This window comes from Haemaphysalis longicornis, unplaced genomic scaffold, assembly GCF_048455015.1.
Source record: "Haemaphysalis longicornis isolate Haplotype H1 unplaced genomic scaffold, Haemaphysalis longicornis Haplotype H1 scaffold_6, whole genome shotgun sequence".
In the NCBI taxonomy this organism is placed as follows: domain Eukaryota; kingdom Metazoa; phylum Arthropoda; class Arachnida; order Ixodida; family Ixodidae; genus Haemaphysalis; species Haemaphysalis longicornis.
In genome coordinates, this window is record NW_027526407.1 from 69,420,463 (window position 1) to 69,432,722 (window position 12,260).

Here is a 12,260-nt window from a genome sequence, read left to right on the forward strand (position 1 = left end):
AGCAGCACAACGCCTTTAACCACTGAGCCACCGCGGCGGATCCAGTTATGAAGCCCTTCTCCGAAGGGAACAACAGCAATCTACCCAAAAAAGGTAAAAGCTAGTTCAACCAACTAGGCAGGATAATGCAGAAGGAACAACAAACCAATCAATGACTCTTGTCCAGGCGGCAAATAAAAAACAGCCATAAATAACAGGAAAGCGGAACATTTGTTACAAGTTTTACACACGATATGTCATCAAATCAGGACTCACTGCTCTGAACACTAAGAACGATGAGGCGGAAAATACACGAGGAAGGAAGCGCATCGGACGGCGCTGAACTCGAACCTAATTTTATCTTAAGGAAAACACGTAGACAAGTACCATGACCAACACCCCTGGAATTGCCCACCGACGCTGTAATACTCAGAACATAAACATTGCATAAACATAAACATATATTTGTAATCGTTCAATTTCTGGCGTTTAACGAGCCCAAGCTCTATGCGAGCTATCCGGCGCGCCGTAGTGGAGGGCTCCGGATTAGCTGGAGATCCGTAACCGGCGCCGACATCTCGACATACGGGAGTTCCCGCTTTGCACTTCTATCTCAAAAACAGCCACCGCAACGGGGTATCAAATCCACGACCTTCAGCTAAGCAGTACGACGCTTTAGCCGCTTAGCCACCGCCGCGGTTACTTGTAATTGTCTCCCGCGCTGTCCCTCAAAATGGTTGATGGCAATATGTGTCTGTCGATAAACATATATTCATTAGCAAACCGGCACACCAAGACGCCAGTTGCGTTTCCAAGTACTCCGCTTTATTATTTTGTGTATGGTCGGATTTCACCTAACTGGGATGAAATCTCTGATCTCCGTTGCAGCAAATACATCCCAGCAGTTAGAACACGTATAACTTCTGTCATTATCACCCATTGCTCTCAGCGCCAAGTATCGCACAGTGAAGGCGTTCAACCAATGCTTTTTTATATCGAGAGTTAGACGGAAATCTTTCTGGTCGGAGAAACAAATGACTGCATTTAAAACTGACCACGGCCATAAAAAGTATTAACCCTACGACGTTTAGGCTCTCGTACAAGAGCCTTTCATGGCCGAGGTCAATTATTAATGGTTGTCAATGCTATGTTTTGTCAGAACCAAGAAAGGTGGTAATTACACTGTTTTTTGGACGACAATTTTTTAGCACAACTCCGCCTTTTGTAGAACTCTTCTACAGCTGTTCTTTTTTATTTCAGAACTCAATGTTTGACGTGACACTGAAAAAATGAATTTTGTTTATTTCATATTTTTAATTTGTTTCTGTTTTGTTTTTGTCCTTTGTTGTGTAGCTCTGTGATGTACTCCTCGCTGTCGTGTGTCACAGCTTTCTTCATTGCCCATGCGAAGCACAGTCACGCCATTTTCTAAGGGATATTCATTTTAGAAAAGTTCTTTTCTTGCGCAGTTGTCTACACGCCTTTCAAAAAAGAAGTGTGCTCTTTCTTTGACAAACACTATGTACTCTTTCTCCCAACCCTTTCTAATCGCAGACCTCCATCTCTTTAGTTTTTGCTTAGTGCACTGCTGCTTCTGCTTACCAGGCGCCCGTCGAAATGCCGTAGTTTAAAATGTTAATGACAAAGTTTTTAACGCTACTCTTACCACGTTAATAATGATGTTGTTTATTCTAACAGTAAATGGCAGTATACTATCTGACATCAATTAACTAGCTGATCGCCTAAGGAGGAGTGACTTTTTTTCACTCTGGCTGCTGGCTGTATACGAGACCTCTTGGCTCTCTGTGATCTTTGTCAACATCGTCAAGGGGGTCAAAATTTTTATGTCGTTCTTTTGTACCCCTATCTATCGCCATCGACGCGGCTGAAGAAATAGGCATCGCTTCCGCTGCCACGACAGGCGACGACTTCCTCACGACCACTATCTCCCTAGCAGCATTGAATATCCTCAGACAACCTAAGTAATTATTCCAACTCCGCGCCCCCTTCCTTCCCGGGCACGAATCCCTAGAGGGGAACGAGGCGGCTCTCACACTGGGCCGTTCCTTACGAGGGGGAAAACTCTTCAGCTCAACCTTTGTCAAGTGCATTTCACTAGAAACATACACTGCAGCATTTCCACATTGCAGAAATAAACACAGTCGCTGTCCACCGCTCCACCAGCGCCTCTCACAAGAGAAGGGCATCACTGTTTTCCGGCGAGTACAAAGTATATAGATAAATGTAACTTTGTTAGAAAAAGGGCTGGCTCAGAGGCCTATAAAGTATATAACGTCTACTCCCATGTCACCTCTAGTTGTTTAGCAGCCCTTGGCGCAGCTGTGTGGAGCCTCGCGCTCGCTTTGCTAGCCTAGGCACGGTTCCGCCGAGCCTCACCGGCGCACGTCAAGCCGTGACGTCACCGCGCAACACGTACACGACGAGCCATGAGGATTTACCGTCAGTTAATAACTTTCGATACCCTGTCGCAGCAGGTTCCCTCCAAGAATGTCTCGTGATTAGATGCTTTCTGTAATTTCTTCGTAATATTCTTCTTCTTCAATTTAGGCCTAAATATGTTTTCATTGCCTATATTTAAGCCCAATGCAACACTGATTCTTCTGTTCGGGCTCCTTATCACTCCATACTGGTTTTTATATCTATGCAGATAACTGGCTGGTTGGCTGGCTGGCTGGCTGGCTTGCTCAGTCGCTTGCTTCCTTACTCACTTATCAACACCCAACTAGATACTTAAAATTTCTGGACTACATTACTTGCCTGGCGCAAATGCCTAATAACATGATTTTTTTTCTAAATCGTACAAAAGAAAGTCCATAATTGGATTTTTTTCCCGCTAACTCCTGATGGCGTCTAAGCCCTTTGAAATATCGAACTGCTTTCTACTGAAACTGGTCACCCATAAAATGGCTAAAAACGTACTTTAAGAGTCTGTCACAGCCAACAACTAACCAAAAAAATTCCCGCTTTGGATTAATTCCTTCCTAATATTTCTAATTCACCATATCTTTTATGCCAGCTGAATTGCTAGATGCTAAAAAATGTGACCTATAGACCATTTTCTCGTTTAGCTTCGACCCCAGCGAATTTCCTTACGTATAGCACGCTGTACATACCAGAAAGGAGGAATGCTTTCCTTTTCTTGAGCTTGCAGTTGCCGCGAATAATGAGCGCGCATGCGCAGCGTGCATATCTGTAGCGCGATAGACAAATACGCATGCCAAGAAAAATATTTGGAACCTGCTGCAACAGATGAGGTGGCCAGAAAATCGTCGAACAGCTAGGTAGCGCTAATTCTTGAAGATGGTAACGCTCTGTAGAAAACTTTCCCGTAAACACGTTTCCACCTGCGCCAGCTATGTCGTTCTTTTTTTGTTTTCGTTGAAGCCCTGCTGTAAAATGCTTAAGGCACAGGTAATGTAAGTAATAGTTAGCTTCGACGCGTGATTACCAAACTTAGTTACTCGTTTGCAGCCGTTCTGGCGTTAGTATGCCGCACTGCCAGCAGGAAATAATAAAAGGCAACTTCCTAATAAATAAAACTTCCTGGAAGTTCTTGCATATGCGTATATAAGGGCACGAGTGCTAGCATGCCTGGTATGTACTCTCCGGAACGCTCCTTGTTATCTAAGGTTTGTGTCACCAAAGTTTATCGGGAATTTTTACCAACCCCTCCGGTCACATCAAGCGGCTGTCCTGGAAGCAGAGATGTGACCGACAATGCTTATCAGAAATGAGCGAGAGTCATTAAAAGAAACACGAGGGGCAGCATGTTAAACGTCCATTTTGTCTTTATTCGGCGCCCATTTCCAAACAACCTGCAGGACACTCGCCTCGTTACGATAGCTGCGGTCAATCCCATTCCGCCCCGGATGACCTACACTGCCACGCACGACATGTCTAAAAAGAAATAGAAGAGCACAGGCCAGTGAAATGTCAACCACTGTCACAGAATGACGTCGACAAAAGTAACGAGGGCGAGCTTGGACGTTTCTCAGAGTTCACTAGTTCTGTCGAGCAAAGCGCGGTCAGAGCGAACACATTTTCTTACGTAAAACTCATTTGCGGTAACTACGCAACCTTCTTTTATTATATCTACTAATGCTACTAAAAGTTGCCCTGCACTCCATTTGTATTAGGAACTGCTATTAAACCACGTCTTTTTCAATCCCTTTTAAAGCGGAGATTGTCCCGCCATACTACACAAGCAAAATTCAAATTGATTGATTGATTGATTGATTGATTGATTGATTGATTGATTGATTGATTGATTGATTGATTGATTGATTGATTGATTGATTGATTGATTGATTGATTGATTGATTGATTGATTGATTGATTGATTGATTGATTGATTGATTGATTGATTGATTGATTGATTGATTGAACAGCTACAGCGGGGCTTTCATGGTGCAACATTCGTGGGCTACAAATTTATATGACCAGCAGTGGCGTTGCGCTGCTGAGCACGAGGTCGCGGGTTCGATTCCCGGCCACGGCGGCCGCTTTTCTGATGGAGGCGAAAAGGAAAAACGCCCGTGTGTACGAGATTTCAGCGCACGTTAAAGATCCCCAGGTGGTCGAAATTAATCCGGAGCCCTCCACTACGGCGCGCCTCATCGCCTGCGTTGCGTCGGCGCGTTAAGCCCTACAATCAAGCTATCAATGACCAGCAGTGGACCTTTCAAGACCGCGCCGTAGGCCATGCCACGGGAAAACGGTGAGGTTAAAACCTCCCGCGAAAGATGGGCGCTTTGTGGACAACTAACACCATCTGGCGTATTTATTGGAAACTCATTTTTTCATTTGATTATTATTTGTTTCCAGTTCCCGATCGGAGAAGGGCGTCGGGAGTGAAATTTGAACTCAAGGTATCGGCGAGTTGGGCAAAAATGGCGTCCCGTTTCAATGCGCGCTCCGCAAAAGTGGACAGCTCTTTCAAGGACTTTGGCCGCGGCTGCTGCTGATTTGTTTCCCCCCAGCAGCAGTGATAACTCCAGTACGATGCGGATTAATCAGATTTTAGTTCTGATGAAGACGCTTCCATTCAACGGCTTCAGACTTCGACAGGTGCTGGCAGGTAAGGTTCGTCTTTTAGTTCGCGCTGTATTTATAAATAAAACCAGCTTTCTGTATGATTACTGCGGTTTTACTTTCACGTGTAGGGTCTGGACAACGTGTGGCGGGGATATTTTGCCAAATGCACAGCACCGTACAGCGTTATCACCTTTAAGATAGCCTTTCAATCGTGTTAGATTAGCTCTGTGGAGCGACGCACGCCGCTTCTCAAGAGCGCTGAATTTTTGTTTTCTTGCTTTTTACCACTGAAGGGATGATGATTTTGTGTCCGAACGCTGTCAGGCATGCTTGAATGCATATTTTAGAGAGACCGATTTGCTCTAGAGTTGCTTCGCGAAGTGGCACAGCCATCAAGGCCGCTAGGTTGGTGAGCCCACAAAAAACCAGAACTTCGTGTGCAGGGGGGACTTAATTTTACAGACCACGCGAGCGCGTGGCAAAAGCCACCGATGCGCGCTCTGGAGTTCCGGCGCCTGCTGTCGAGACCGGCGCGGCGCGCATGCGAGTCCTGTTTTACTCGCAGGCACGCCGATTTCCTCGCTACCTGCAGCGGTGCTGAGGTGGTCACTGAAGAACCGCAGAGCGACGCGTTTGTAGCATTCCTTTCTTTCCGATGGCACATTTGGGGCCTCATGTGACGATTTCGCGGGCTTTGCCGCAAGTGCTCCCCGCGTCCTGATAAACACTGCAGATGCCCAGCGGAGCGGAAGGACAAGGTCAACAACGAAACAGGAGGACAAGCTGATTGTTTTGCAGTGGCTGAACACCCGTTCATTAGTGACTAAAACATTCAGAAGTTCCTAAGTAGCGATTAATATTACGGCTAAAAGTAGCGAATAATGTTATGGCGTTCTTCGATGGAAACCCGAAGTGCTATTTTGACGAATGCTGACGCTCAGAACGAACAGACAATTTATATGGGTATGTCTGAATAATTTTAAGTAAGGAAGTAGGCAGCAAACAAACCGAAAAAATTTCTTTTTTAAAACTTGCAAATCAACTACTTTATCAGCATATGTTCAGTGGCCAGATAGTTTACAACATAAACAAGATGAATGAAGGTTCGCTTTTCGTATAGCTAACATTTCGTTGTTCGTAGCGCGGTACCGTGTGACTGTGCTTCGTACGCGCTTGACTTGGCTACGCCGTTCGCTAGCCGCTTGTCTCATCGTCGATAAACGATAAAGCCCAAAACAAAGAAACAAAACATTCCACGCAAGTGTTTATCAGGACACGGGGAGCACTTGCGCCAAAGTCCGCGCAATCGTCACATTAGGCCCCAAATGGGTCATCGGAAAGAAAGGAATGCTACAAACGCGTCCCTCTGCGGTGCTTCAGTTACCATCTCAGCACCGGTGCAGGGAGCGAGGAAATCGGCGTGCCTGCGAGTAAAACGGGACGCGCATGCGCGCCGCGCTGGTCTCGACAACAGGCGCAGGGCCTCCCCAGCGCGCATCGGTGGCTTTTGCCACGTGCTCGCATGGTCTGCAAAATTAAACCCCCGCCTGTACATCGTTGACGTATATATTTAACGATAGCCTAGGAACGTAGAAACAACTTTTATATCTTAGAATTCTTAAAATATTTATTTAGACTGAGTACAATCGCCTTAGGTACTGTGTGGATATTTTTTGTGCATTTTTTGTTTGTTTATTTGACCAATAAACAGTAAATAATTGTACCGTTCACGAAACTGCTGTTATGGGTTTCTTTCAAAGAGCAATCTATAAGCTACAATTGCATACGTAGAAATGCTAAATCTGTCGAGTAGCTCAAGAGAAAAAAAAAGGATTTCTGGAAGCCCTCAAAATCAGCCATTTTTCCGTGGTAACTAATGAGTTAACTTGTGCGAAATCACTTGTGTGAGATTTGACGAACGTAAAATTAATGTTCCCCGCGTGATTACCAAACTTGGGTGTCCGCTTACAGCATTCTTGGCGTGATTGTGCCGCCCCAACACGATGAAATAACAAACCGTCTCCCAGAATCTCATGCATATGAGAGCTTTCGGGCCCATTTTTATAACTCAGAACTTCAGACGGCTAGGTTTCTAGAACGCCTGATATATGCATATTCGCAGCACTCTTGTTATCTAATGTACTATCGGCGTCAAATGAAACGCGAACACGAAAATAGGAGCCAGAACGTGCAAAATTCAAAAATACTGTTCGTAGAGTTCACATAATGGCACGCTATGTTGGTATATGTGGCAATCAACTTTTCCCCACTTCGTTTTTGTAACTAAGCCACGCGTCAGTTTGGCTTGCATGGAAAGAAATTGCGTTATTTGTGCGTTAAGGTTCATATTTTCATGTTCGCGTTTCATTTGACGCCGATATATGTACACATTGCTGACGTTTGCCGGGACGTTTTACCCTCCCTTTAGGTGACGTAAAACGGCTGGACTCAAAACCGAGGCGTGAGCTGCAAAGCTTACTAGAAATGAGCAAAACTCGAAAGGAAACAGACACGAATGACAGCATGTTAAACATTCATTAATTTCGACTTTATTCGGTTCCGATTCCCAGACACCCTCCAGAACACCCGCCTTGTCACGATGGGTGCGGTCAGTTCCATTCCGCCTCGGATCACGCACACTTCCAGGCCCGACATGTCTAAAAAGAAATAGAAGAGTACAGGGCAGGGAACTGTCAATCACTGCCAAATAATGACGTCGACAAAAGTAGCGAAGGCGAGCTTGGAAATGTTTAGAAAAGACTTCACTAGTTCCGTCGAGCAAAGCGCCTTCAGGGCGAACACATTTTCTTATCTGCAGTTTCTACGCAACCTTCATTTTATTATTCACACGAGTGAGAATAAAAGTTGCAGTGCAACCCACTGCAGCTGCAACTTCCATTGGGGCACATCTTTTTCAATGCGGTTTAAGAGAGAACGACTTGTCATACTCCCCAAACAAAATGCAAAGTGATTGATTGATTGATTGATTGTTTTAGTGTGATTGATTGATTGATTGATTGATTGATTGATTGATTGATTGATTGATTGATTGATTGATTGATTGATTGATTGATTGATTGATTGATTGATTGATTGATTGATTGATTGATTGATTGATTGATTGAAAGGTTACAATTGGGCTTTCACGGGGGCAGCAGTCGCAGGTAAGAGGTTTATTTCACCAACAGTGGGTGTTAACCTTTACCAAAATCCCGCACACATTGAAGTTTTTGACTCTTACCTCCATGAGAAATACAGCCTCTCCGCAGGAAAAACCACACCGGCTTTGTGCCTTTGTTAGCAATGTGTTGGCTACTACGCTGCGGAGTATAACGCATGTTCATACATTTCAATGCACCCCCTCTCCACAGAGCGGGACAATGAATTGTTATCAATCACGCCGAGACCAAAATGACGAGGGGAGCGGGGTGCGATCTTCGTGCCTGGCCAAAATAATTGCCTCTCATTGGCCTTTCTATTCAGTGTATAAGTTTCAATTCGGATGGAATACTCACCACATCGCACGTATTGCATACGCTGAACAAACCAGCCCATATCCGTCTGGGATACATCTTGTAGTCGCGTTCTTAACAAAACAGTTTTTTCTACATTGCACCTAGGCGTCCGCGTAGACTATCCAGATGGTCAGAGATATTAGTTTGCAAGCTATAAGCGCTCTACAGTAGATTTCGTAAACTTACAATAACAACAAGGATATAAATGTCACCCTATGCTTTTGGTTTCTAGTTCTTCGAAATGCAAAAAAATATTACGGAAAGACTCCAGTCCTTAGTATGTTTCATTTTGGGTGCTGCCTATATTAACAGATAATTCACATTGGTTAGAAAGCGTTTAAACCGAACGTGTTTTAATTCCCATAATAACAATTTAGGTTGGAAATCAGAAACGCTACCTGAAACTAAATTCAATCAAAAAAACAGCCTCACTACATTAATTTTTATGTGTGGACCCATTAGGCGTGGTTTTGTTCGCTTCAGGAAGGCTAAAGAAAGGCTATAAAATTCGTTCGATGTAAAGCCTAACTATTATCCCGGCGGAAGTGATACAGGACAGGCCCAATTTTAATATGTCTGATTTTTCTGTTGGCACCAAATGACGCAGAACTATAGGTGAGAGTTTTAGTCGTATAATCAATGCAGTCATTTTGGATCTGCGATAGAAGAATTTTGTGCTGCTTACTTGTTTGCACCTTTACCCAGTCTTTCGCCTGCCATTTTTATCTGCCAAAAACATCATGTACTCTAAACGTGAAACTGTATTACATTTAGACGTAAATGTAATTTAGACGATTCAGTTTTGTTAAAGGGACCCTGCAACACTTTTGATAAGCGCTTTCACTCTTTCCTTCGAACGCTGCAGTTATCGCCACCACAGAGCGGCACTGCGTGATTTGCTCGTCGCACCAGACACGCCTTCCATGTCTGCTTTGTTTTTGTGGGTTTTTTAAGTTGCTATCGAAAAGCGTTCATTGCTGCAACTGAAGGAAAACCGGCCAACAGCCGCTACATGGCCTCAGTGACGTAATTCGGGCCGTCAAAGAACGCCAAAACCGGGAAAGAGAGAAAAATCTTTTGAGCGAGTATCCAAGTTATCTGACGGGCATAAAGCAGAAATTTTTGGCTGAGGTACTTTGCGACTCCACAATCTAAATACTGGGCTGGTTGTGTGAGTACGTTCTGCAAGCATTTAGGATTTCAAAAAAAAAAGTTGGAAAAAGAGTTGCAGGGTCCCTTTAAGTTAGTGCAATAGAGCCATTGCTGCGTTTCCTGAAGACTGCTGTGGTGCTTCTTCACCAAGTCCCTTGAGGCTCACGAACCCGTTTCAACGAAAGGGCATCTTTCAACGTATACCCCAAAAACCGAAGAGTAAACGAAGTCCCCAAAGGAACCTTAAAAATATGAAATAACAAAATAACAAGAAAGGCGAAAAACCGTGTAACGGATTTTCGACAAAAAGGAAGATTTGGCGGAAGTTCCACCTTTAATCGTTATAATAGCGCAAATGGAGATAATTGGTCGGACAGAACATTGAGAAACAAAAAATAGAAAAGAAATTGAATTTTAATGCAAATGATCTGACAAAAGCAAAAGTATGTATCTTATGCACCTTCACCAAAAACCGAAGAATGAAGAAAAATGTCCGCAGAAGAACTTTCGAAATACGAATAAAAAATAGCTTAAACGGACCAAATCTGCAGTACGCCTTGTCTCTTGGGCAAAAAAACGTAATTATCCAAGTAAAGGCGCTTCGTCGCTATGATAACATACATTTAAATAATTGAGAAAAGAAACAAAATAAAGCTTAAAAAGAATGGAATAATACAACGTCTTTCCCTACTCATACCCATATTTGGCTGTGAAGAACTCACACTCTAAGCGGCCTAAGAATGGTACGCAATACTAGACAATTCTCTGCATTTCTGCAGATTTTTACACTGGTCTATCTAGTAATAAAGATAATTACGTTCGTCCGCCTGTCCTAGGGCGGGTATATAGACATATTCAATTTCTCAATAAACTATTTCTTAGTCTACCCTCGTCCTGTCGCTTCTATTTTACTGTTCCTTTCGTGCACGCAGTTTTACATCTAACTATGGAGGATCAACTAGCCGAACAACACTCTTTACTGACCCACTTGTAATGCCCCGAAAGGGCCCTTGAGATATAGATGGTATTCACATAAACGTTTGGCGCGCGATTATTACTCTTGCAAAACTGAAAAACGCCAAGATTGTGCCCGCCATGTCTGCGCACCTGTCCACATCTCGCAGGATAAGTACAGGCCCCGGCGTCCGTCGTTTGCCCGGTTAACAACAGATTCTCGTTCGCGGCGTCCACCGATTTGAATAATCGCCGTGGCATCGTCTGGTGATGCTCTACTTTCCCTTGAGAGCTCCGCATCAGCGCCGGAGAATGGAGCGGAGGTTGCAGAAGATGCCGGCACATCCCACGAAATGCCTACGCTGCACAGCGGTCGCCCGCGAACACGGATATCGGCCCCGTTGCTCGCGCACCTTGGCCACCGCAGAATTATTCAGTAAAATCAGAGTAAAGCTTCTGGAGAATCATGAAGGCGTTAACCGCGCACAAAGACGACAACACACAAGAAAGAGAAGGCAGCATAAGCGCTGATTCCGCTATGAAAGGCAAACAAAGACACATCCAATGACAAGGCCCAACATATATAACGTAAACACTTATCTCGCGTCTTTTCTACGCTCGTTGCTCCAGATACTGTTTTTCCTTTTCTCATAGCGCAACAGATAGCATGCTGACGCAGTTTTCATCACGATGGTCTATCTCAAGTGCTTCGATAACCTCTCGCGTATGCTTGTCCTTTTCTGTGTCAGTGCTTGTCCTGTCTTCTCTTCCTTGTGCGTCGTCATCTTTGTGCACTGCTAACCCTTTCATGATGCCCTACCAACTAGCCCAGCAATCCATCCACCCTCGTGAACTCCTGAAGAAATTGTGACCTGTCACGCACCCACTGGTTGAGATGAAACGGCAGCACAGCAGTGAGTGTATTGTTAGCTGGGAGAGAAGTGACATCTATCAGCAAGTGGGCGAAGGAGAAGGCGCTCCCAGATAGCTCAGAAATCTAGCCGATATCAAAACACGGCAGCTGGCAATCAGCTGGTCTGCGCCGACGAAGGAGGAGGGTTACAACTTTTATTGTTTCGAAAACTCTTGTGGGTGGAGCCCTCATATCAGGGCGCCATTGGAGCAACCCGCCGTCTCGCCCATTCGACCAGCTGCAGGTGTCTGCTGGGGAAGAGCTAGCGAGTTCTCTCTCCCACTGATCTCTGGAGAGGTTTAGGATAGCGTGAGGAAAGGGTATACTGTTCTTTCCTCTTCTAACGGTGCTCGGCTGACCAAATCTCGAGCGAAGACGTGCGTCACCTGGTTTCCGCAGAGAGAAGAGTGAGCTGGGGTTCAGATTATTCTTATGTTTATCCGAGATGGACGTTGAACGATGATGCCGAGAGCACTCGTGGAAATTCTTCCTGCCGCATAATTTCTGTATGCCGCTTGGCAGTCCGTGATGATGGCTGATGCGACGACTTCACTCGTGTCTTGCGGCAGGTAGACTGTATGATGTTCCCCAAAAAGTAAGTACTTGACGTCGAGATAAAGCTTTTGAGCTCGGTGAGACACAATACTGCTACTGCTGCTGCCCGAACAAACGCTGCTCATTGTCCGTGCATA

General features: G+C 44.8%; 1 protein-coding gene across 1 annotated transcript in view; it reads right to left on the minus strand.

The window, feature by feature from the left end:
• Nucleotides 1-7,560: 7,560 nt before the first annotated feature.
• Nucleotides 7,561-12,260, minus strand: part of LOC144142879 (venom metalloproteinase antarease-like TpachMP_B) — a 39,524-nt gene continuing 34,824 nt past the window's right edge. The window contains exon 10 of the mRNA XM_077674702.1: nucleotides 7,561-7,691. Within this exon, the coding sequence (XP_077530828.1) occupies nucleotides 7,665-7,691 (27 nt within the window). The 3' untranslated portion in view covers nucleotides 7,561-7,664. The remainder of the gene's footprint in view (nucleotides 7,692-12,260) is intronic.